Here is a 27,915-nt window from a genome sequence, read left to right as displayed (position 1 = left end):
ATTTTCCGCAATGGGTTTGTTTGTATTGGTGAAAGCATCGTTATTTTTTCGACACTGATGCCAGACAACATCATCGAAACAGTTATAAAAACCACTCAATAAAATGTCATTCCTGAGTCATAGCGTTTCATGTCACGAAAATCAATAAAATAAAATTGTGTTGATATCAATACAAATAATATTTTTACGTTTAATGGATCTATAAAGTAAGTTTTAGCAACTTTAACATTGGTTAAGAAAATTCTATTGCAGAGCTCGAAACACTGCCACGGCTGCCTCTGCTGTCGAAAATATTAAACGGAAAAGTATCACATTTAATCAAAATGCCTCGGCCAACGGAGAGAAGGGTTGAAGCTCTCCGACGTGAATATGTGGAAAAAAATACGATGAACGAAGGTAAATATGAAGGAATTATCAACATCGAAGTACTGTGCAGAAAAACTTTTTTTTTTATCTGTATTATAGTGATTTTCAACTCATTTGACTGGTTCGTCACTTTTACTTCCATTTTTGGAAGAATGTCGGGAGTGAAAATTGAACTCGTGACCTTCAGCGTGAGAGGCATAGATGTTACCACTACGCCAGATCGCCTCCACTGCAGAAGAACTTGTTAAAACAAAAGAGCCCCGATACGCCTGTTATAAATTTGCTCATGTTACGCTCGCGTATGATCAGAATTTTACTTTATATGCAAATACACCTTCTATATATATTCATATTTGCTATTGTTCATCGGAGCACATCGTTCATACATTTACACCTTACATTTTACACTGTTTGACCGAAGCCAAATATTTGACTTTTTTTGACAGATAAATTTTGTCCAACGTGTACTGATAAAATATATTCTACACAAAACACGACAAGCAAATATTCAATTATTGGATGCCTAAAATATTTTTTCAGTCTGTTCTTCGAACCTGTCGGTATATGGTTAGGTTACCTTGAATATTTCAGTTGATTTTTTCCATGTTCGGTGTTTGATATTGTTTACTACTGTTGAAAATTGAAGAGTGGCAAACAAAATGGTGTTTGTACAAATATCAAATCAAAACTTATCTGTCAAAAAATATCAAATATTTGACCTCCGGGCAAACAGTGTACGGCCACCTTAAGACTCGTGTCAGTGAAGCGCCCACAGTCTGATAAGTGAATTCTCGCGTTATTTTTGAAAAGGTCCTATGTAGCATTCACATCAACTCGAGAAAAACGAAGTTGAATATCGGAACATTGTTCCGCGAATTGTTTCAAAAGGAGTCGATCTTTATCACTACTTTTACCACTAGCAGTCAATAATAACTCCGCAAAACCAATCGTAACTGTTGTTATGTGATTTTAGTTTGATATTGAAACCTCCGAGCGAAAAATGTTACATTGGACGTTTTGAGTGACCGCTTCGTACATTGGACAAATTACGTTGTACGATGACAATTTGCATATAACTACTGAACAACGCTTCAATTACTTGCATTTCGTGCTAAATCATTATTGTTATAACTCGTTGAATTGCACTATAACAAATAACAAAAACTCTAAATGTCCGAAGTGCAACTTCGTGTTGTTTTGATCGCTTTGTTACTTCGGACGTATCGAGTGTCAGAGGAAAGTGGCGTCCGAAGTAATAGTCGAGTGCTTAAAATTCGAATCTGTACATTGGACATTTTTTGTATCGGTAATAAAAAGGTGAAAAGGATAGATACTTGAACGGTTGTTTTCGCATTGCGTTCAATTATTGAGCACTAATAGTATGCATCCATTAACTCGATTTGTTTACATTTGTTACTTAGGACCTTTTCAAAAGTTACGCGAGAATTGATCTATTTACGTGTGATTAGCTCTTCCCTCACAAACACTATTACCCCATTAAAACACGAGCTTTTACCTATACTACGATGGTTTCCTTCCACCTTCAACTTAAGGTTGATTTAGACGATGCCAGTCAGCGCTCTAGTTGAAGTATCCAGTGAATAGAGAACAGACACTCTGTTCAAGTTAGAGGCCAATTACTTGTTCAATACTGATACAAGTAACTTGAACAGAGTGTCTGTTCTCTGTTCACTGGATACTTCAACTAGAGCGCTGACTGGCATCGTCTAAATCAGCCTTTAAGATGTTCAAATAAATATTCTGATGAGTCATGTCATTCGACTTTGCGAACACCGTTACTTGAGCCATCTCACGCCATTCGCCGCGTGGAATAGAGAGGCATATAAGATACTTGAATATATATGAGTGGCTTAGAATGAAAGGGTGTAAGTGACTTGATCGATTTCTCTTCATCAACTTTTTCTTTAACTCAACTGCAAAATCGTTAACGATCGGTTGAAGTTTTTTTTTGAGAGAAATATCTCATACTTATATTTTTTTTACTAAATTAAATATCCCACAACATTTCAATCTGATATCCTTGTGCTGGGCTGTTTACGTGTAGAATGGACGGGATTGTGATATTATTGAACGTCAAAAAACGCGTGATCTAAAGCGAGCAGAATGTTATAGCAAGCGATCACTAAGTCCTCGCCCTTAGAAACCATCAGATTTCTAAAAAAAACGATTCTAAAAAAAACGGAGAAACCGGGGAAAAGGGGTCTGCATGGTGGCGTAAGAATTCGAGTTTATATCTCTGTAAATATTTTTCTTTGTTTTTGTTTTGATATTTTATTTCGTTTATTTCAATATAACACTCAAAATGAACTCTACTGCATGAACGATAATTCGATAAACGTCACTTCTATCGTGATTTTTAAGCTTATGCAAAAGTAACAGATCAGTTTACATAGTGTAAAAATAAAGATTAATAAATTACAATAAAAAATATTTACCGCTCGTGTTCCTCAATCGCTTGCTGTACGATTCTCTTCCGATCGTCCTTGTCAATGTTATCCTGCCCCGAATCGTCATTGTTTGGCAAATTCAGGTTCGGCACGACTCCTTTTCTCAGCCTCCATTTCGACCAGTCCGAATTCAACATCACATCCTTCAGCCGATAATCATTTTCACCGAAATGATTGCTGCACAATTTAGCTTTTTTGGGGTCGAAATCATTTTTACCACATTTTTCTACCCACACGCGACACAACTGTTCATCTTTTGGAAACACGAAGTATTTGAACTTTCGCAAACAATGATTATCGCCTTCGTAGTTTTTGCATCCAACTACGGCACACCTTACCATTTTAGCCGCTTTTTAAAGCAAAATATTGCTTACTGAACTTTTATAAACACAAGAGATAACAGTGCCGTCACGAACCAAAGGATGTCTGAATGTTTACATCCCAGAGGAAGACTAGTCATCTACACTCAGAAAAAATAGATATGACTTATCTCAAGTTACATGAGTTATACACTAGAAGAAATCACTCGTAATGGAGCTATCAAATCTATAGTTGTCGAAACATTGGTAGAATGCACACATTTTTAATACATATTACCAAAACTTCGCGAACACATATCTCAGATATTCTTCTAGAGATCAGTACATTTAACTTGATATCGTTAGTTCAAGTGTTGTCATATCTGAGCAACTGTGAAGCCTCTGCTCGCTGTCACCATATTTCCTTTGAGGAAGCGACGCACTTCGTAGGTAAGTAGTTTGTTTTATTTTGAATATTTTTTTTTTTTTTTCCAATTCGTTTATTTGTAAGGCTCAATCGCATAAGCTTTGCGGAGCCGCTAACTCAAGTTTTGTTTATACAAAAATTTCATCTTAAATCTATGTTTAGTAGGTTTCGACCGATTACTCGCGGTTTACTCGAGGTTAGAGGGGCAACAATTTTTGTGGGACGGGTCAGGTTAGGGATATGGATATGAGGTATCATTGTCTCAACCGAGGGTTGCCGCACGCACTGTAGCATTGTGCATAATGACCAGGGATAGCATCTGGTGTTCGACTAGCTGTCGAGGGTGGGCGACGGTGAGATGAGGGGACAATACAAACAAACTAATAACGAAAAAGAAAAAAAAACACAAAAGCATTAAATTCTTATACTAGACCGTTTCACAAACATATAGATCAACTGCATATAGCAGATGTCGCGAGTTCCCAACACGTCTCTAACAGGAACATAGGGTACTCTCTGGCTGCGTAATTATCCGTACATTGCCAAACTGCGTGATCGATGTCATCGTAACCGTTTCCACACCGACAGACATTGTTTTGAACAAGATTTATTCTGTGGAGGTGCACATCTAGCGAGTAGTGGTTGGACATAAGTCTACTCATTACACGAATGAAGTCACGACTTACGTCCAAATCTTTGAACCACGCTCTCGAAGAAACCTTTGGAATAATTGAATATAACCACCGCCCAAGACTTCCAGTGTCCCAATCGGTTTGCCAACTCAAGAGGGAACTCTGACGCAGTAATTGGAAAAATTCATCGTATGAAATCTGTCTATCAAACAATTCGCCTTCCTGGGCACCCACCTTTGCTAGAGTGTCCGCCTTCTCATTGTCAGGAATTGAGCAATGAGAGGGGACCCATACAAAGGTTATCTTATAAGATCTTTCGATCAGTGCACTCATCTGCAGCCTCACTTTTATGAGGAAATAAGATGGGTGCCTACTAGTTCTCATCGACTGGAGAGCCTCAAGCGAACTGAGACTATCCGAGAAAATGAAGTAATGGTCTGCAGGCTTGTTGGAGATCATCCCCAATGCGAAGTCGATTGCTGCCAGCTCAGCAACATAAACGGAACAAGGTTCCTGCAGTTTACGGAAGGCGCTCGAATTTTCATTGAAAACACCGAAGCCAGTGGATCCATTGAGGCGAGACCCATCAGTGAAGTATCTTTTCATGCAATTGACTTTTCAGTACTTTCGGTTAAAAATACGGGGAATGTGTAACAGGATCACTGGACCACCTACAACCCGATACACATGCCCTTATGGCAACAAAATTCTAGCAAGTGCGTCACGCTGTGCAACCAAAATAAACATGCGAACCATGTCGTAAATTCAGGCCAAGGTTCCGATGGTTATTTATTGCATAATATGACGCGCTGACCATTAACTTCCTTTGTTTACTTTTGCACTTCTTCGCTAGCTTCGCTAGCGTGAATTTAATGACAAACACATGCTTGCGCAAATGCGCAAACGTTTCCTATTTATGCTTTCGATTCCGGTTGACATCTTTTCGGACACATGTGTTATGTGTTTTACTACAATTCGCCTGACCACGCATAATAATAGAATTTAGGTTGTAGCTAGTTGTAAGAAATAAACGAATTGAATAAAAGGGAGTCTGACCCAGTTGGGCGGACTCAGTATGAACGCGTACGTGAAAGTCTTTTCATATAACCGAAAGAAACTACTGGGTGTCCACATGGCGATCCTGCGACCTGCGACATGGCGACCGAGACCGGGACTAGTGTGATCTGTGCGGTACTAAGGGTGAGCCGGAAAGTGTTGTTGTGCGACTGAACAGAAACCAATTAAGCAAATTAAGGTGCAAACAGTGATCTACAAATTTATTTCTCTCGAAAGAATAAAGTGAGTGATAGACGTTGGTCAAAGATTGTAGTGAAAGAAGAAGAAAATTCCGACAATGAATCGCTTGTTCCGGATTGATTGAACAATAAAGACATGCTGTCGAGCATATACAGCAAAGTGGAAAGCATGTTGAAGGAAAATGATTCCTGCACGGAGTCGGTTGGAGAAGCTCATTTGTTTGTGCCATCGTTGTCTGCTGAGAAGTTTGATTCACGATCGATGTTTACGTTGAACTGCAAGTGCTCTAATCCTTAAAGAGTCATTAACTGAACAAACCTATCCTTACATCAGAACCACCGAGCCGTCGGGGCCCAGCGCGAGACAAAAAGACAAAAAAATTATTTTAGCTGGTGCTGGTGAAAAAACAAAGAGAGTGATTTGTGATTTGTGAGTGCTGATAAATGAGACGCATGACAGAATCAGCGAATCGATATTGAAAGCAGCAAAACAGGTGCGCGAGGGCATGACGCTAAAACACACCACTGGGTAGCCTCAACGGTCAGCAAGGCATTCCCATTTAAAGAGGCGTTCCCGCAATACAGTGATTCCGTTGGTACTTGCAATCGTACTGGTACCACCTGCAGCAGTAGCGTTACTTCACCACAGCATCGCTAAGTGTTACCCCCTCGTCAACATAGAAGGAAATCAACTAAGTCAGACAGGAAGCAGCCATCACATGCAGAGGTGCCGGATGGAAAAGCAAGGCGGGTGAGCTCCTGAAATCATTATATATATAAGCAGTTCTTAATAAAAAAAAAAAAAAAAAAAAAAAAAAAAAAAAAAAATGAAATTGGAGAGATGCCAGCTATCATCGTCGGAGAGAACGATGTCCGCGAAGCCTCGCGGTACCTGAGGAACTGGGCAGCACCGGGCCCCGATGGTGTCCAGAACTTTTGGCACAAGAAGCTGACCGTCGCACATCCAAAGATAGCTGAGTGCTTCAACAAGGTGCTACGTGACCCACACAACCTTCCTGAATTCGCCACCCGTGGCGTCACCTTCCTCCTCCCGAAAGACAGCAACACATTGAACCCATCAAAGTACAGACCGATAACGTGCCTATCGAGTCTGTACAAAATACTGAGCAGCATAATTACCGCCAAAGTTTCTGCTCACTGCGAACAGCATCACATCATCGCAGAAGAGCAGAAAGGATGCAGGAAAAATACGCATGGCTGCAAAGACCAGGCCATCATCGACGCAGCCATAGTCGGCCAGGCGGTATATAACCAGCGGAACCTAAGTATGGCCTACATCGATTACAGGAAGGCTTATGACTCCATACCTCACTCGTTTCTCGTCCGGGTATTGGAGCTCTACAAAATTGATCCCGTCGTCGTTAGGTTCCTGCAGCATGCGATGAGGCAGTGGAGTACGTCTCTGCACCTCAGTGATGGGGAAAATGTGTTGCAGTCTAGAACGCTGCAGATAAAGAGGGGGATATTCCAAGGCGACTCTTTCAGCCCGCTTTGGTTTTGTCTGGCACTGAACCCCCTCAGTAGGACGCTCAATAGAAACGGTCATGGCTATAAAATAAGGTATGGCGACGGCGCCCACGAAGAAGTGACCCATACCTTTTACATGGACGATCTCAAGGTCTACGCTGATTCAAGTCAGCGTCTAGGTGTAGCTATCCGGGTTGTCGAAGACATAAGCAGGGACATCTGTATGGAGTTCGGCCTCGACAAGTGTCGCTGTGTCCACCTGCTGAAAGGACAACTTACCGAATCCGGAGGCTACGAGGTCTATGACGGCGAGTTTATAAGAGACATGGTTCGTGGCGAATCCTATAAATATCTTGGATTCCGACAGCTCACCGGGATTCGCCACTCCGACATCAAGACGGAGCTGCGAGACAAGTTCTTGAGTCGAGTGAACTGTGTCCTGAGGACTTTCCTCAACGCGGGGAACAAGGTACGCGCGATCAACACATTCGCGGTTCCCCTGCTGACCTTCAGTTTTGGTGTAGTCAAATGGAGCAAAACTAACCTAGAGGACCTTGAGAGGAGGATGAGGAAAGCATTCAAAGAGGCCGGAATGCACCATCCTCAATCGGCACTGGAGAGAGTTTCACTACCACGCAAAGAAGGGGGACTTGGAATCGTCGACATTTCTGCACTGTGTGTTGCCCAGGTACGACAACTGCGCGAGTACTTCGCAGAACGCGCCAACCAAAACGCGCTATACCGGGCTGTCTGCGCCGCCGACAGAGGATACAGCGCTCTGCACTTGGCGCAAGCGGAGTACCAACTCAACTGCAATCTGCAGACAGTGGAGGAGAAGATTGCAGCTTGGAAGCAGAAGGCAGTGCATGGTGCCCACCCCCATCAACTGGACCGGCCACACGTCGACAAGGCCGCATCTAATCTGTGGCTAACGCGTGGTGAACTCTCTTCAGTAGTAGAAGCCGACATGATAGCCATCCAGGACAGGATAATGCCGACGAGAAACTGCAGGCGATACGTCTGGCATCAAGACGTTGATGACATTTGCCGGATGTGCCATCAACCAGGTGAAAACATAGAGCACATTATGGGAGGCTGTCCCGTTTTGGCCAACGCAGCCTACACCGAGCGCCACAACAACGTGGCCCGTATTGTTCATCGACAACTGGCGCTCCAATGTGCTCTACTGGAAGACAACGTACCAAACTACCGGTACCTGCCTGCACCTGTCCTGGAAAATGACCGTTTCAAGCTGTACTGGGATCGCACTGTTCTGACCGACCTCTCGATCCACCACAACCGCCCAGATATAATGGTTTACGACAAGAGCGACCGCAAAGTCACCATCATCGATGTCGCTATTCCACTGAACCAGAATCTGGAGGAGACCCACGGTCGCAAAATCTGCAAGTACCGACCATTGGCCGTGGAGCTCAAGGAACTGTGGGGGCTAAGGGAGGTCCCAAGAATTGTTCCAGTCGTTCTCTCTGGAACTGGAATTATCCCGAAGACACTTCTGGAAGCGCTAAAGGTGTTGAACATCGAGAAGGAATTGGCCGGCATCCAAAAGTCGGTCATCCTTAGCACCTGCGCGATTGTCCGACAATTCCTCGGTCAGGACTAAAACAGCACGAGCATGCAGATACGTGCATTCCGCAGAGCCTAGTCCCCCTTTGGCATTCAGAAGCCCGGGGGCAGGTGAAAATTCTGGCTAGGTTCGCCTAGTTAAGAAGTGAGATAAGTCTGCCAAAAAAAAAAACATTGGTAGAATGCACACATTTTTAATACATATTACCAAAACTTCGCGAACACATATCTCAGATATTCTTCTAGAGATCAGTACATTTAACTTGATATCGTTAGTTCAAGTGTTGTCATATCTGAGCAACTGTGAAGCCTCTGCTCGCTGTCACCATATTTCCTTTGAGGAAGCGACGCACTTCGTAGGTAAGTAGTTTGTTTTATTTTGAATATTTTTTTTTTTTTTTTCCAATTCGTTTATTTGTAAGGCTCAATCGCATAAGCTTTGCGGAGCCGCTAACTCAAGTTTTGTTTATACAAAAATTTCATCTTAAATCTATGTTTAGTAGGTTTCGACCGATTACTCGCGGTTTACTCGAGGTTAGAGGGGCAACAATTTTTGTGGGACGGGTCAGGTTAGGGATATGGATATGAGGTATCATTGTCTCAACCGAGGGTTGCCGCACGCACTGTAGCATTGTGCATAATGACCAGGGATAGCATCTGGTGTTCGACTAGCTGTCGAGGGTGGGCGACGGTGAGATGAGGGGACAATACAAACAAACTAATAACGAAAAAGAAAAAAAAAACACAAAAGCATTAAATTCTTATACTAGACCGTTTCACAAACATATAGATCAACTGCATATAGCAGATGTTGTTGCCCAATGTGTTTTGAGACCAGCATGGGTCTTTTTAGCTCTAAAACTGTAGCAAATACAGGAGACCCTCAGGTCCAAATATTGAACCACTTAGAAAATCATGGTCAAATGCACGAATACCAAGGAACAATCCTTTGTATTCTTCTAGGCGTAATTATCATAACAACGCTCATGAAACTTTTTAAAGCCTACAAAACATGGGTAACAGCTCAAGCTGTGGAGGCGGCACGTAAAATGCAAGCGGCGTCCGACCTAGTATAAAACCAGATGGATCAAACTACAGCTAAGTTACATAAAAACGTCCAAAAACTACAAACAATCAACAAGACGATCCAACAAGAAATAGTAAAAAAATCTTAGAAAAACTACATTGAGGGCTAAACTACAAGAAGCAGAGCAATTATATGCCGAAGTAAAACGAATTTTAAAACTAAATATAAATACTATTAAGGGATCGGACTGCACCCACTACATATCAACAGCTAAAGAAGCTATCCAAAATATTAGAGAAACTATAACTAGTAATAAACAGTATAAAAGACGTAGCCTAAAAGAGATTGGACTAGCGGTTTTATTTACAGTAGGATTGAACAAAATAAAAGCAAAAATGGCAAACCTTCCAGAAACTATTAAACTCACTTCCTCCATAGTCCCTCAATTTGACGGAACAATCGACAAACTAAAATCATTTTTGGACGCACTGAACCTAGTAAAAACACTAGAAACAAATGACAATAAAACGACTATCATAACAGTTATTTTAACAAAACTCGAAGGAAGAGCTAGAAATGCCTTCCCCGACACACCATCTTCTTTGGAAGAAATCATTCAAACCCTTAAATCGACAATTAAATCCACACCCCCCGCTCAAATAATAGCAAAAATGACCGGTCTGAGACAAAATGGTAATATAGAAAATTTTTGCCAAGATCTCGAAATACTGGTCAACAAATTAGAAAATGCGTACATCGGAATTGAAGTTCCAACACAGGTTGCTAAATCATTGGCAACAAAGGAAGGAATAAAAAGCCTAGCTAACGGACTGAAAAACGAAAAAACCTCTCTAATCATCAGAGCGGGTACTTTCAACTCATTTTCAGATGCAACAACAAAAGCACTGGAAGAAAATTCCACAAGTTCGAACGTTAACATTCTCTCCTATTCGCAAATTAACAGAAACACAAATCGATACAATAACAATTTCAACCACCCTGCTAACAGGGGCAATTATCAGCGTTATCCATTTAATTCTACCAACAGAGGTAGAAACCAACACAGCTTTAATAATCAACAACGCAGAAACGCACAATTTTTCAACAACTCAACTTTTCCTCAAAGAAATAATAACAACCAGGGCCGACAGAACCAAGTTCGAGGTCAATTTACAAATAATAACACGCAGCGATATCACAACAACCAACACAATGCTAATTTTAACCGTCCGGTACAATACATCCGATTGACGGGAAACGAAGAAATTCCGACGGACGACCTCCAGTCCGAGCCGGTTATGTCATTGGAGGGAAACCAACAGTTAGGAAACCGATGTTAAACATTTACAAATGTGACGTAACTTGTTCAATGTTCGTCACCCTAAAAATGCAAATGACTAAAAGACCATGCACATTAATAATCGACACAGGTGCGGACATCTCTATAATCAAAGAAGACCCAATTAACGGAAAGCAAATAATAGACACCAACAATAAATGCATTATTAACGGAGTTACAGAAGGAAAAATAGAAACAATTGCAAGCACATGCACAAACATTATATTCAATGACATAGAAATTCCACATCAATTCCAAATCGTCAGCAATAAATTTCCAATAAAAGCTGATGGCATCTTAGGTAGAGACTTTCTAACCAAATTTGAATGTAACCTATGTCTGAAAACATGGCTAATGACATTCTTTTATGATAATACGCAGATAGAGATACCAATTCAAGATAACTGGGATAATAATTACGTTATCCCACCAAGATGTCAGTTAATAAAACAATTTTTCTTACCGAACATAGAAGAGGATACCGTCATAATAGCACAAGAAATTAAACCAGGCCTATTCTGCGCAAACTCAATAATCTCTAAAAATTCATCATATATTAATCTCATAAACACTAATACAAGTGAAACAACAATACCAACAGATTTCAAACCACTAGCAATACCTTTAAGCGAATACTCCATTAATCAACTTAACACAACAATAAATCAGGATTCTCCGAATAGAATTACCCAACTACTCAAAGAATTAAAACTGGAAAACACACCAGACAATGCGAAAACTAAACTTATCAAACTTTGTACAACTTATAACGACATTTTCGCTTTGGAAAAAGATACATTAACAACAAACAATTTCTACAAGCAAAAAATATGTTTAGAAGACAAAACTCCAGTATATATAAAAAATTACAGAACACCTGAAGCCCAAACAACAGAAATAAATAAACAAATTAATCACATGCTCGATAATAAAATAATTCAACATTCCATCTCACCATATAACTCACCAATATTACTGGTTCCCAAAAAATCTAACAACCAAGATAAGAAATGGCGATTGGTGGTTGATTTCCACCAACTAAACAAAAAAATTACACCAGATAAATTTCCACTTCCAAGAATAGACGAAATCCTTGATAATTTAGGTAGAGCAAAATACTTTTCCACATTAGATTTAATGTCAGGTTTTCACCAAATAGAACTTGACGACAAATCAAAAAAATACACAGCATTTTCAACGTCTAACGGCCACTACGAATTCACTAGGTTACCTTTCGGCCTTAATATATCCCCAAACAGTTTCCAGAGAATGATGTCCATAGCTCTCAGCGGACTACCTCCCCAATGTGCATTTCTTTATATTGACGACATAATCGTTGTTGGATGTTCTGTAACTCATCACCTCAACAATTTAGAAAATGTATTTCAACAACTACAAAAGTATAACCTAAAATTAAATCCCCAAAAGTGCTTATTTTTTAGACCCGACGTGACATACCTAGGACACAATATTTCAGCTGTCGGCATACAGCCCGACCAAACAAAATTTTCAGCAATATTAAATTACCCCACACCTTCGACTCCCGATGAAGTCAGGCGTTTTGTAGCCTTCTGTAATTATTATCGAAGGTTTATACCGAATTTCGCAGAAATAGCACACCCATTGAACAAACTGCTAAGAAAAAACGTAAAATTTGACTGGACCCCCGAATGTCAAATAGCATTTAATAAATTAAAGAATGAACTCATTTCACCAACGTTACTTCAATTTCCTGATTTTACACGAGAATTCAAACTAATAACTGACGCCTCGCAAGTGGCATGTGGCGCAGTATTAACCCAAGAACAAGACGGAATAGAACTTCCAATAGCCTATGCGAGCAAAGCCTTCACGAAAGGTGAGGCAAATAAATCAACGATTGAACAGGAATTGACTGCAATTCACTGGGCAATAACGTATTTTAGACCCTATCTTTATGGTAGAAAATTCACTGTGAAGACAGATCATAGACCTTTAGTTTACCTATTTTCTATGAAAGACCCCTCATCAAAACTCACTAGAATGAGGCTGGATCTAGAGGAATTTAATTTCGACGTAGAATACTTACAAGGAAAACTAAATGTAACGGCTGATGCCCTATCAAGAATAAAAATTGACTCTGAAACACTGAAAACAGTGATGGCCATGCAAACTAGAGCCATGACTAGGAAAACACAAAGAATTGAAAATAACCCCGAAAAAGCGAATTTCACTGCACTCGACAACACCGAGTCTGATCAACTTAAAGTGTACGAGGCAGTCGAACCTAGAGAATGGGAGAGTCTACCCAAACTTCAATGCGGACGCGCATTTGAAAGTAATGAAATCACTTGTGAAAATGAAACTGAAATAATAAAATGCGCAATAACAAACAAAACAGGATATAGAGAAAAAATGTCGACATACACTGAAATTGCAAGCAATGACGAAAAATCCCTAGGAAACTTATTACAAAAAATTGAAAATATGACCAAGAAACTGAGAATAAGCGTGATAGCTCTAGCGTTATCGAGCGCAATATTCCAATTATGCAGCGTTCAACTCTTCAAGAAGACTTGTAACGACTCACTAAAAGACTTGCAAATAGTGCTCTACACACCCAAGCGTGTGATAGAAAGCAGTGAAGAAAAACTAAGTATCCTAAAAAATTTTCACAACACACCAATAGGCGGACACGTTGGTGCCAGCCGACTATACAAAAAACTCAGTAGACTCTATTCGTGGACAAAAATGAAACAAGAAATTTATGATTACGTCAGAAATTGCATACAGTGCAAACAGAACAAATACTTAACGACATCTAACGAAAATTATATACAAACCAAAACCCCTCAAAAACCCTTCGACCATATATCCATGGACACGATTGGCCCCTTCAATAAATCAAATTCCGGAAACAGATACGCCCTAACTATCCAATGTAACCTTTCCAAATATGTAATAATAAAACCAACCTCCGACAAACAAGCATCTACAATAGCAAGAGCTTTCGTCGAAAACTGCATCCTTGTTTACGGCACTCCTTCTGTTATCCAAACAGATCAAGGAACCGAATACAAGAATGAATTATTCGAGAACATATCTAGACTATTACAGATAAAACAAAATTTTTCGACACCCTATCACCCCCAATCCATAGGAGGACTAGAAAGGAATCACCGTTGTCTGAATGAATACGTAAGACAATTTGTCAACCCTACACAAAGTGATTGGGATGACTGGCTGCCTTACTACACATTCTGTTACAACACGACTCCTCACACAGACTTTTCCTACACACCTTTCGAACTCGTTTTTGGCAGAAACGCCATACTACCCTTCAATATCCAAAATCCTACACATATAGAACCAATATACAATCTCGAAGACTACCACAAAGAGCTACAGTTCAAACTAAAAGTTACAGCAAAGACTACTAAAGAGTTAATTGATAAAATAAAAAAGAAGCGTACAGATAAACAAAGTGAACTTGCCAAACCAATACAAATAAAAATAGGAGATTCAGTCCTGTTAACGAATGAGAACAGAAGAAAACTAGATAAAATATACCTTGGACCATTCCAAATAATATCAATTGAGCATCCCAATGTCACAATTGTAGACATTAAAACTAAAAACAAACAGACTATACATAAAAATCGCATAATAAAATGCAACTAATGAGCAACCCATCTCCATTAGGGGGAAGGGAATGCATAACTAAATTAAATTCCCAGACGATCACGAGTTTATAATATTACCTATTCAAATACCTATGTTGTATTGTATACTACAACAGTTTACCAAGTTAGTAATTAGTTAGTTAATTAACTCGAATACAAAAAAAAAAAAATGTACATATTCCAAATATTAAACAAACATGTTTATACATACAAAAACCAGAATAATTGTAAGGTCAGACGAATTCTAGGCGAAATTTACTGAACACGAATGATTCCATTAGATTACATCATTCTCAAAAAGAGGGAAGGTGTAACAGGATCACTGGACCACCTACAACCCGATACACATGCCCTTATGGCAACAAAATTCTAGCAAGTGCGTCACGCTGTGCAACCAAAATAAACATGCGAACCATGTCGTAAATTCAGGCCAAGGTTCCGATGGTTATTTATTGCATAATATGACGCGCTGACCATTAACTTCCTTTGTTTACTTTTGCACTTCTTCGCTAGCTTCGCTAGCGTGAATTTAATGACAAACACATGCTTGCGCAAATGCGCAAACGTTTCCTATTTATGCTTTCGATTCCGGTTGACATCTTTTCGGACACATGTGTTATGTGTTTTACTACAATTCGCCTGACCACGCATAATAATAGAATTTAGGTTGTAGCTAGTTGTAAGAAATAAACGAATTGAATAAAAGGGAGTCTGACCCAGTTGGGCGGACTCAGTATGAACGCGTACGTGAAAGTCTTTTCATATAACCGAAAGAAACTACTGGGTGTCCACATGGCGATCCTGCGACCTGCGACAAATGTAAGTTGATCGAAGCTGATCTGAGATTCCAAGTATTGCTTGTTTCATCGACAGATCGTATTCAATTGAGGAACTGCTGATGGTGAAGTGAGCACGGTCTGGAGTAAACGATGGAAGACAAATATCTGACGAAATATAGTGGTGGTAAATTCTCATAAACCGAGATTGTATATTTAGATGAAGAATTTTTTCAAAGTTTTCAATCAAAAGTGTGTTCGTGACTCCGCATTTCACCAGTATTCTGAGAGAAAGTTCCCAGAATCGGTTCTGTAGAGGAGTTACTCCTGCCAGAACCTCGAGACTCATGTTATGCGTTGAGTGCATACAGCCAAGAGCTATACGCAGACAATGATATTGAATTCGTTCCAGTTTTAGAAGGTGACTTTTAGCTGCTGAGAGAAAGCAAAAAGAGCCATACTCCAGAATGGATAGAATAGTTGTTTTATAAAGTGTTATGAGATCTCCCGGATTAGCTCCCCACCACGTGCCGCAAATCGAGCGGAGGAAGTTGACCCTCTTTTGACATTTTTGCTTCAAATACGTAATGTGGGTATTCCAAGTGCATTTTGAATCAAACCAGACACCAAGGTACTTGAAAGTCAATGATTGGGTAATGCTTCTGCCCAAAAGCTTAAGTTGCAATTGGGCTGGGAACCGCTTTCGAGTAAACACTACCAGTTCGGTTTTCTGCGGCGAGAATTTGATCCCTAAGTTCCTTGTCCAAGAAGACAAGTTATCTAAGGAATTTTGCAATGGTCTTTGCAAATTTTCGGCATGGAGACCTCTGACGGAAACCACACCATCATCTGCAAGCTGCCTAAGCGTGCATTGTTCTGCCAAACAACTGTCAATATCTTTCACATAAAAATTATAAAGAAGGGGGCTCAGACATGAGCCTTGGGGTAGACCCATATAACTATTTCTGGAAGTTGTCAGTTGTCCAAGGGTGAAGTTCATTCGCTTTTCTGACAACAAATTGTACAAAAAGTTATTCAAAATTCCAGGAAGTCCACATCTGTCCAGATTGTCTGACAGAATTTCTATGGTAACCGAATCAAAAGCTCCCTTAATATCCAAGAATACTGAAGCCAATTGCTCCTTGTGCGCAAAGGCCAGTTGAATATCTGTAGAAAGCAACGCTAGACAATCGTTTGTTCCTTTGCTCTTGCGAAACCCAAATTGTGTACTTGATAGCAAATTATTTGTCTCGATCCATTGATCGAGTCTTCGAAGGATCATTTTCTCCAACAATTTTCTAATGCACGAGAGCATAGCAATCGGACGGTATGAGTTATGGTCAGACGCTGGTTTGCCAGGCTTTTGAATTGCTATTACTTTGACCTGTCTCCATTCGGGTGGCACAATGTTGTTTTCTAGTAGGGTATTGAATAAGTCTAGCAAGCGTCTTTTCGCGATATCGGGAAGATTTTTTAGAAGAACGAATTTAATCATATCGCTTCCGGGTGAAGAGTTGTTCGATGAAAGAAGAGCCATAGAAAATTCCAGCATTGAGAATGGTCCGTCCAGAGGTCCACTGCTCGGAGACGTTTCTCGAAGAGTATGTTGGGCTGGAACTGAGTCTGGACAGACCTTTTTCGCGAAATCGAATATCCATCGGTTGGAGTATTCTTCACTCTCGTTGGTAGATGAGCGGTTACGCATGTTGCGAGCTACCCTCCACAAGGTACGTATTGAGGTTTCACGAGAAAGACCTTCAATGAAATTGCGCCAGTAACCGCGTTTTTTTGCTTTAATTAATTGTTTCAGCTGTATTTCCAGCTTTGAATATTCCTCGAAGTGTGTGGATGTTCCATGTCTACGAAAAGCTTTGAAAGCATCAGATTTTTTCAAATACAATTTTGTGCATTCATCGTCCCAGCCAGGAGTGGCTGGTTTTCTTTTAAACGGAGCACTTGGAACTTTTCTTTTTTGTGCTTCCAGTGAGCTTTTATACATCAAATCGACAAAGAATCGATATTCTTCCAATGGTGGAAGTATATCTATTGATTCGACACCGATTGTTACCGCCGTTGCAAATTTTTGCCAGTCGATGTTCCTTGTTAGATCAAATGGAACTCGAGATGGTTCAGTGGATTGCGGGCTACACTTGATTGATATACTGATTGGCAAGTGATCGCTACCATGGGGATCATTGATGACCTTCCACTGGCAATCCAATGATAACGAGCTTGAGCAAAAAGAAAGGTCGAGACGACTTTCTCGAGCCGGAGGTTTTGGAATTCGTGTCGCTTCACCAGTGTTCAAGATAGTCAAGTTGAAATCGTCACATAAATCGTAAAAAATAGCCGCTCTGGCGTCATCATAAGGATCACCCCACCCAGTACCATGAGAGTTCATATCACCCAGAATTAGAACTGGGGATGAGAGAATCGAGACTAGATTCCAAAGATGACTACGGCTAATGTTAGTATTTGGAGGAACGTATACTGAAGCTATGCAAAGTTCTTTACTCTTTGCAGTTATTTGACACGCGACAATTTCGACGTCTGATAGAGCTGGGAGAGGAATTTTATAGAAAGAGTAGCACTTTTTGATCCCCAAAAGTACTCCTCCATAAGAATCATTTCTATCCAAGCGAATAATGTTAAAATCGTGGAAGTTGAGTTCAGTGTCAGAAGAAAGCCATGTTTCAGAGAGGGCAAATATATCACAATCATAATTTTGAAGTAAAAATTTGAACGAATCTAGTTTTGGCACTAGACTACGGCAGTTCCATTGTAGCACATTGATCATATCTTCTACTACGCTAGGGGAATTATCCATCGAATGATATGATTGATGCAAGGAGGGGCCATGAAGCAGTCAATTGCTTAAGATAAGACTTTAAAGATGGAAGCAAGGCAGAAATAAAGCTTCTGAGGGGGTCTTGAATTTTTAACGTGTTTAGTATGAAGTCCACAATGTCCGAAAAAGCTATCAATCCTCGATTAGACGCGAATTTTCTACGAGAAGTTCGAGGAGCAGCGTTTTTATTTCTCTCTTCTCTGGGTAATGACGTAAAATCCTTGCTGCAACCAGGAACTGGCTGAGAAGGAGCCTTCGGATTCGTTTTTTTATTACTATTACCCTTGGAATTAGACAATCTTCCGAGGGTCACTTTAGGTTTCTTACGGTGCACCGTTGGTGAAGAGAGCTTTCTTTTTGATGATTCATCCTTTATTGAAGATTCTGGTGCAGCCGTAATATGACCCTCATCAGAATCAGAGTCCGATTCTTGAGATGACAAAACCGAAAATTGGTTTTCATCTTGAGCGGCTGATGCGGTCTTTAGCATTTCAGCATAAGTCCGCTTGGAGCGTCCAGCGATAGAACGCTTCACTTTATCGGAGTGCTGTTTGTACCTCGGGCACTCCTGTAGAGGGTGAGGATTCTCGCCACAGTGGATACATTTTTCCACTGTTTGTGTGCAAGAATCCTCACTATGTTTCTCGCCACATTTACCGCAACGAAATTTGTTGCCGCAGTGGCTAAACGAGTGTCCCAACTTTTTACAGTTGGTACAATTATAAACCCGTGGTACAAACAGGCGCACTGGGAAAAAAATATTTTCTACTTTCACATAGTTTGGGAGAACAGAACCTGCGAAAGTAATCCGAAAAGAGTGCGAGGGCTTATAAACTTTTTTGTTTTCTTCCAAAGATGCTGAATGCAGGTTTCTAACATCCAGGATCTTTACAAGATCACCTATCATCGAGTTTTTGAAAGAACCCGAAGCTTTTTTCAATTCATCGACACTCAGACTCGCGTCGGTTACTACGCCTTCTATCTCCACCTCTCGAGAAGGGATGTAGATGTGATATTCCCTGTTAAAAGCATCATGGTCAACAATCTTGTTGGCCACATCAAAAGTCAGTGCTTCTACACGCAGTTTATCCGGTCTCTCTTTATGTATCGAGACGCCCGAAAATTGACGCAGCAAATCTCTTGAAATATCAATAGTTCTCAACGATTTTCCCTTGGGCCGAAAGAAAACAACCCATGGTCCCTTTGAGGTCGATTGATAATAGCGCGTCCGCGCAACAATGGCATCGGTAGATGTCATAACGGTTGCGCAAACGGTGCGCAACCGTCTATGAAAAAAAAACACACACACACACGCACGCGCGCTCAAAAACTCAACTTAAAACTAACTTAGACTAATAATTAACTTAAATTTAAGAAAAATATATAAATATATATATCTCAAAAAAAAAAATTCTTCCAAAAAAAAAAACAAAATACTAATTTGCGGTGTCCGAACAACCTTGAACATCCCTATTCGAAGCTATACAACACCGCACGCTACGAGGTAAACACAATAGCGTGACGGCAAAAGTTGTTGTTGATTATACTTCTCTATGATGAAATCGATGCCGCTGGAACCAATTCACAGATCGCCGGTCCGGCGTTGCCGGAGAGGTGCTGCTTCCTCGCTGTTCCGGGTATTAACGGCACTTATCTTGCCACGAACGGTCAAAGAAAAAAAAAACCAAAGGCACTTTGGCGGAGGGGAAAAAAAACTTCACCAGCTTCGATTTGTAGCAGAGACGCGAACAATAAGCGTCCGGCTCTTTCAACTATCGATTGAGGAATGATTTATTTTGAATATAATTATACATTCTATTTCTTCTCGGTCGTGGAGCTATTCCCGCCGAAAAAAGATACAGATACACCAATTAGATAGAACTCTTTTATGTTGCCAATCAGCAGCAATGGTTCAAAACGGATTAGATGTGAACCACAGGCGGAACTGTTTGTATTGGTGCTTATTCCACCAAACCTCCAATTCGAAAAGAAAGTGCATATCAACGCACATCAATTGTGACACCATTGGCATGTAAACTTCAACTAGGTAAATTTCGGATGTAGTTATCATTCCTTCAAATTAAACGAGACCAAATCTGTCCTTTTGTTTTTCTTTTAGGTTTCTAAAGTCTCCGAACACTATTTTCTGCTTTTCAAATTAAACAATTATGCAGTAAGTTACCTCTAATTCGACATACTGAGGAACCACTCAGTGTAGCATTAAAGGCGATTATGATCTGTAATCGGACATTCGCGATGACTGTGGTACAGTGTCGACGTCTGTTGGCGACATTCAATCTGGGGCCATAATTTGGGTCCCACACTCGATGTTTACAAAAATTTCCGATTAGAGGCCAACATGTCCAATTATTCGTGTCGCATTACAGGTATGTTCAATTAGCTAGATGTCGATGGCTGATGTGTATACATTATGTACTAAAAACACACACATTCTGGATCAATTTCCACCACTCGAAGGTAATTGGATAAATTACTTTCTCGCGTTCCTAGATTGCAACATCTTAGTGTAAGCACTATTCAAGCGTATATTGTGAGAAGGCATGTTCGCTGGATGTTATAGTAAATGGTACAATTAAACAACCTCATTCTTCGAATGAAACCTAAAAAGGTATGATTTATGCAAGTGTTTTTATCAAGACATATTGAATATAGCAGAACAGCATTAGACTATGTTCTCATTGCTGCGGGCGTCAGTGTGGCCTGAGCGTGTGAAGCTGACGATTAATTATGTCTGTTCTTACCGATGTTTTCACACCAGGCTGACGTACCGTGAGCGAGATTTCGGCGTGTTGTTGGCGTGCAAACCCGGATACAATCATCGGTGCTGGAATATATCAAAACAAAATCAAATGTCATTCTTTCACACAAACCCACAAATGGATTTCCATAAAACAAGCAGAAGACACGGTGCAATGTGAGTGAATTAAAATATCGAGGCGAAAAATAAACACGTCTCGCTCAAGCCACGTTAACGCCCCGATGCAGTGAGAAATGGCCTTATGCTAACGCTTTTGATGCGTCACTGCTACGCGTTCGAAATATCATAATGCCACAACAAAATGGAATGATTATTTTCCCAAATTCCCAAATTTTTATTCCATGCAATACTGCAATATTCTTGCTCCAAATCAATGAAGAACTAGTTTTTGCTAGTGCATGCAGAGTCAATCAAATTTATTTTTGAAGTGCATTTTCAGTTTTGCCAAATGATCCATTCACTTTCGTTCGTTCAAATATGATCATGCACAAATCATTTCCCCCAGCGGCATTATTTTGTTGTTATGTGCTGCAAATCACGACACAAAAGAGAACGAGACAACTCTGCATCGGTTCGCACTTCATGATACACCGACACGCAAGCAAAACCATCATATACGCTTTCGGTGCAGAAAGTTTATTTTCTTCTTTGCCTCTAACATATGCATATCGACCTCTCCATGCATCATGAAACAGCAGGATCGTACGAACTACGCAGAGCGAATGATTCATATTCAGCTAATATAGCAGATCCTGATTTGAAAGTCTCAGAGAGTGCAAACTATATGATTATTTAGCTCGATAGAGGCTAAGGGAAGGGTAGACAGATCATATTTTCCATTTTTAACGCTGCCCTTGAAATATGTATATTCATATAGACCGCATAGTTTTACTAGAAATCGCATTCTTTTCTCATTCGTTGCTCTCCGCAAATGGTGACCGAATGATGACGTAATTTTTCTTGTATCATTTATTGCTTTGCACTTGTCTGTGCAGTGTGTTTCGCTATAGTAGAGCGGGACGATACATGCGGTTCAAACTTGTATGCAGGCTTCGAAAATGGTTTGCGATGTTTGATACAGCTCAATTATGCAAACAACAGTCTTCGTTCCTCTCTTGGTTTCAATTATTTAGTGTAACACAAGTGATTACTGTCATTCATACACGTATCTGAATGATCCTCTCATATTTGGTTATATGTTCGTGAGAGGTTCTTGCATGACACAAACAAGCAAACACCGTGCATTTTGCTTGAAAATTTTTCTGGCACCTCTTTTCGCCATGCTGTTAAACGTTTTCGTGGCCCGGGGCTTGTTTATTTATCTCTTTGGCCAAACCAGAATTGAAATAGATTTTGTAATTTTTGTAATTCAATCTTTCTTTCTTTGTTTTTAAGTTTTTTTTAACTTTGCAGTTCATTCGCCTCTAATGTAATTCAATTTTTTATTTTTTTTAATTAAAGAAATCAAGTTCAAATGATTTAAAACGCTCTCATTAACTGATGAGAAAATGCAGTTCGTTCATTTTTATTAATTCGATTATTTTCGCCTTTGTTAACAATACTTTCTCTATGTAGTGAGTTATTATACGAAAAGTAACACTTTTTTCCCCTTCTGAATATTGGATCACTTCTGACTTCTGACAACCGATTTGATTCTATTCGCATTGCTCAAGTTTCAGCTGTTGCTATCAAGTATAAAAAATGTACATCAGAGAGTCGTCAATATTCAGTCAATACTGGACTGCCAAACCTTATTACATTTGAAATTATAATAAATGATTCGATATAAAATGACTAGCTCCGCGAGTAATCGGATTGACATTCTATTGACCGTGGAATAAATAAAAATGGAACAGCAATAGAAATAATAATAGATTTAGAATTTGGATCCTTTGAGCTTAGGTAACTATTTAAAAAAATAACAGACATGAAAAAAAACAAAACAATTTATAAAAGCCATATATTTTTCTAAGTGTAAATAGGCCACTTTCGATTGTTTATATTTGACGTGAAGGAAAAGGATCAATCGATTTCATTCAGTGTAAGCGTGAACTAAACTCACCTCTTGGAAACGAAGCTTTTGACAGTAGTAAAAGATGTTTACAGCTATTTGCCATCAAACATTTGGTACAGATTTTTCTTAAATTTGGATGAAAATTAACTTACGGGTGTTAAGAACATCTTATTTTGCATATAATCCAAGTCACACAATTTGCAATGGAGCTTTGTCGGACATGCATGAATAAGCGCGGAAGTGATGCCGTAGGAGATGAATTTATCTCTGTGTTCTCTATACTCGAAGAGGATAATGTTTACATCGCGGATTTCCTATCACGGTGGGTCGGTTGCGAGGTACGTTTACTCGTTTTCTTTTGCAATTTGTGCCCCCAATAATATTAAAAGTTAAAATTATTATTTTTAGATAGGAGAAGATGACGGTTTACCTTCGGAAATATGCTCACCTTGCATAGATGCAATCAAATCGATCTCCTACTTCTTTCGAAATGTCGAAGAGTGCGACCAGCAACTAAGAATAATGCTTAAACCTTTAACATTTCCTCTGGAAACGCACACGGACATTTCTATCGACTCAATAAAACAAGAATCTGATGATTTCATGGAGAAAACGGAGCCTTCCGAGTTCATAGATGACAAATCAACCATAGAACTTAAAAATTTCAACTATGATTTGAAACTTTTGCCAGTTATGGTAGAAACAACTAGCGACGCGCCCTCTGAAGGAGAATCCGTTCCAGGGCAAGAGAATTATGGAAGCAGCTCAGAAAAGGTAGAAAATAGAGGAAGAGTCAAAACAGGAACCACATGCAGGCGGGTGAAACGCAAACGCATTATGGAATACTCATCGCCATCGATGGATGCTAGCGATGATCTGGACGCGAAAGAATTGGAAACATACGATATCATTGACACTGAGTATAAAATTATCTGCTGTGGTTGTTTCCGGCTTTTCAATACAGAGGAAGAACTTGCGAAACATGGTGAGTTGTTGCATAAAGGCAGGGAGAGCAAACGGTCGGGTCATCATAATCAACTGGAAGCAACATGCAAATTTTGCTACAAGCGGTTTGACGGGACTTCACAGTGTGCAATTCACCGTAAATGGTTTGTTGGTCTTGAAAAAGTATACGAGTGTAAAAAGTGCAAGAAACGATTCGTGAACCCCAGTTTGCGGCGGAAGCATGCTTACAGTCACAAGGATTGGAATATCGCAGCCCCTAAAATATTTCCTGTGTCAATGTCTAAACTCGAGAAGCATGGCTACTTGTGTTGCGTTCGTGGGTGTACCAGCTCCCAGAGCTCCGAGGACGATCTTTTTGAGCACATAAAGAAAACTCATAACGTATTCGAGAAGGAGATTGATCTAAACATTAGTGGAATGACATTCCAATGCGTTTTCTGTTTCAAGTTTTTCGAATCCAAAAACAAGCTGGATAATCACCATATAAATAGATACAACACTATGGTTAATACGGTGCAGCACCAATGTCACCAGTGTGGTAAAATTTTCCGATCTTTAGAATTCCTGGAAGCTCACGAGAACAGACACGCGGATTTGAAGCCCTACGAGTGTGACATTTGTTTCAAGAAGTATTATAGCGGTGCTGTTCTCAAACAACATCGTATAACTCACACCCAAGAGAAAAATTTGATTTGTACAGTTTGCGGCACAGCTTTCAGAACCAAAGCATTCCTAGAGAATCACTATCGCATCCACAGCAATGCAAAACCGTTCGAGTGTGATATTTGTCATAAAACTTTCAGACACTCGTCGTCTCTGTTCACACACAAGAAGACACACAATCCCGACAAACACATGAAATGTGCGGAATGTGGCAAAGCTTTCGCGGATAGTACCAATCTGAAGCGCCACATGGTATCGCATACGGGCATAAAACCGTACCAGTGTAGCTATTGCGAAAAACGTTTCATGCGTCTAGGCGAGCGCGCGGAGCACGAAAGTGTCGTGCATTACGGTGTAATGCCGTATACCTGTGACACATGTGGAGCACAATTCGCTACCAAGCGAACGTTTCAGAAACACGAACAGCAAGTATGCGGCTTTGTTGAAATGAGTTGAAAGGCTGAAATATATAATGAATTGTAACATTTCATCGTATTTGTTCCATTGCTCACGGTATAATGGGTTTTTGGTGAAACTCTAAATGTTTATGGAATATCGAAAAAGAAAGTCCATCCATCGTTTTCTCATACATTTGGCTACTAAAAGATAATCACTATCTGTAAAATAAGGTTATAAAAGATAAGAAACTGTAAGAATTTTTCCCGATCTTGAATTCTCTTATCAGTCTCGTTTTGCATAGTTCTACAGAGCTTGTTCCGCTTCACAGGGATCAGACAAGAAGTATATCGTCCTCAGTAGGGGAGGGGCCACAAAAAAACTCATTCCATCATTAGGATAGAAGGTAGAAGAAGTAAAAAGGTTATGCAATGCCTGAATGCACGGGCGGGGAACTGACGTAGCACTGTGATTGTCGAGAAAGTTTGTTTTGACATAGGACTACGTCTTTGATTTCTGTATAGGGGGGTCACTCTACGAAAAATGTAAAGGAAAATTAAGAGTTTTCAAATGCATATTACGCAGAAACGTTCTTACGATATATGTTATAATATATACCATTAGACGGCAAATTCATCCACAATTGTTTGATAGAACGAATTATTGCAAACAATTTTGTGATGAATAAAACATTCATGGGAACGAAGTTGAAAGCAATAATAAATAAGACATCCGCATCCGCTCGCAAAACATACCTCTTTATTTGTTGAATTGTTCACTTGTTTTATTATTTCCACTGTTGATGTCCCAATCGACAAAAGCTGGATAAATTTGTCGTCTAATGGTATATATTAATACATATATTGTAATAATGATTCTGCTTAATATGCATGTGAAAACTCCTAATGAACGCCACATTTTTCGTAGAGTGAACCCCCTATATAGAAATCAAAGACTTAGTCCTACTTCAAAAAAAAAAAACAATTATTTCGAAGAATCGCCTTCCTGCATCAGACTTTCGTACGTGCCCCTAGAGTCAGACCCTTCTACTTTTTGAATTTATTTCTTTATATAGTTCTAAATAGTGACCCAGAAAATAGTCGTTTATTCTACGAACTGGTATCCTTTGAACGGGTTATAAGAGTTGAAATGATATAATGAATCTGGAACAATTAACTATTAACCTTTTGCATTCTAAGTATTTTTTCGCTTGCGGATCAGCAACTCCAAAAAATTTCCGTCAATTTAAGAAAACATTTTACAAGTTTATTTATTGATTTACAATAATGCTACATCCCTTGCAGAGATTGGATCTGATTCACAACATTGTTCCGCCAATGCACTCGGTTTATAGCTTCAGTTCTGCAACTCCCGGCTGCACCGATTCTTTCCAAGTCCTGCTCCACCTGGTTCAACCACATCGCTCGCTAGGCTCCTCTCCCTCTTGTTCCAGCCGGATTCGATGCGCCAACCATCTTTGCAATGCTGCTGTCCGGCAATCTTGCAACATGCCCTGCCTATCACACTCGTCCAGCCATAGCGACTTTCTGGATTCTAGGTTCGCCGTAGAGTTGCGCCAGTTCGTGGTTCATTCTCCTTATCCATACTGTACACCACCGTATCCGTATATTGTTCTGAGCACTCCTCTTCAAGCATTGTTCATGCTTCGAGTCCATAGAGAAAAACCAGTCGTAACGATGTTAAAATCGGGGGCTCTCAATATTTCCGAAAGAAATTAGGTACTCACAAGGAAGTTTAGAGACTCCATGTTCCATGTTCCGAGATTCCAATCCTAGTCCGTGTTTAGATCTAGTCCGATTGTTCTGTCTCGAATTTCTCAGTAAATTTTCCTGTGCGTTTCATTTTTACGGATAGCTTGCAGGGCCTGCGCTAACCTCTTGTCTTGCCTGAGGACCGCCATGCACGTTTTCGCACAACATTGCATTCAATCTGAACGTCGCCTAAATCGAAACTACGCCACGCCATTTTTATAAAACACGCCAAAGACACGCCACTGACACGGTACAATGTGAGTGAATTGAAATATTGTGGCGAGAAGTGAACACGCCCCGCTCAAGCCACGTCGATGCCCCGCTGCAGTGAGAACATGGTCTTAACCCTTTCAAGTTTTCAATGCATCTAGGTCGAGAGCAAGGGTATGACTAAAACGTCAAATCCCTCATATTGCCAGTGTACCCAATATTGCTGCGGTTCAATGACATTTTGGTTCTGTCAATTACTGTTGTTTACAACTCGGTCCGGTTATATAGTCGAATAGTGGCTAATTTTAAACTCCATGTCAAATATGAACACCTCCATGTGAAACCGGAATATGAAAATCGCTCATGCAGTTAGAAATAAAGCAGCGCATTTTTCTTTATTCCGTGATATCAACGATTTCAATCCTCGCAAATGATATGTTGGCAAACAAATGACGCCATATTGATTTTGATTTTGGGTAGCCTATATTCAATTGATGTCTAACTCCTGGTCGAGAGTGCTGTCCAGTGCATCCACCTCCATCTACAGTACTTGTTGGAATTTTTCAGCTGATTAAATAGTGAAAGCCCGTCACACAAAATTCCATTTCAATCCTAACCATAAAGCATGAATTTCTGTCTTCATTTCGCTTATTTTTATTTATTGTGCTCAACATGATCGTAAATAATGTATACTCATCACCCATCACGATTTGTTTCAAGAACTTAGTATTTTGGTTGCATTCATAAAGCAAGATTAGTCTATCAAGCAACTAGTTGATAAACTTGCTGAAATTATTCGCAATTTAACAACATTCATTTCAACATATTATTTTTAATTCGTCGATGATAGAATCTTCCAATATTCATTTATTCTGCCTGTCTTTTTACCTTTGCCCTATATTTCCAATGCGTATACGTGTAACCAGGACTGAACAATGTT

General features: G+C 39.9%; 2 protein-coding genes across 3 annotated transcripts in view; one reads left to right on the top strand and one right to left on the bottom strand.

Annotated features, from left to right (window-relative positions):
* The window catches only part of LOC129773052 (zinc finger protein Xfin-like), a 173,188-nt gene that overhangs the window by 108,402 nt on the left and 36,871 nt on the right, over positions 1–27,915 (bottom strand). Inside the window, exon 6 of the mRNA XM_055776603.1 lies at positions 2,823–3,183. Within this exon, the coding sequence (XP_055632578.1) occupies positions 2,823–3,183 (361 nt within the window). The remainder of the gene's footprint in view (positions 1–2,822; positions 3,184–27,915) is intronic.
* On the top strand, positions 23,050–25,104 carry LOC129780487 (zinc finger protein 62 homolog). Of its 2 annotated transcripts, none has more exons than XM_055788808.1 (2): positions 23,050–23,310; positions 23,381–25,104. In XM_055788808.1, exons 1-2 carry the CDS (start codon positions 23,172–23,174, stop codon positions 25,051–25,053), a joined length of 1,812 nt encoding a protein of 603 aa, XP_055644783.1. In that variant the 5' UTR covers positions 23,050–23,171; the 3' UTR covers positions 25,054–25,104. The 2 variants fall into 2 exon arrangements, with proteins under 2 accessions (XP_055644783.1, XP_055644782.1); XM_055788807.1 differs by having other exon boundaries at positions 23,050–23,306; positions 23,377–25,103.

Source organism: Toxorhynchites rutilus, chromosome 3 (genome assembly GCF_029784135.1).
Source record: "Toxorhynchites rutilus septentrionalis strain SRP chromosome 3, ASM2978413v1, whole genome shotgun sequence".
Taxonomy (NCBI): Eukaryota; Metazoa; Arthropoda; class Insecta; order Diptera; family Culicidae; genus Toxorhynchites; species Toxorhynchites rutilus.
The sequence above is the reverse complement of the archived record's forward strand: the minus strand, read 5'-3'. Positions and strand labels throughout refer to the sequence as shown.

Bases quoted from the DNA above. Each gene is read 5' to 3' on its own strand.
- LOC129780487 (XM_055788808.1), top strand. From the start codon at position 23,172: ATGGAGCTTTGTCGGACATGCATGAATAAGCGCGGAAGTGATGCCGTA. The intron at 23,311-23,380 runs GTTTACTCGTTT...ATTTTTAGATAG, and splicing joins GTGGGTCGGTTGCGAGGTAC to GAGAAGATGACGGTTTACCT.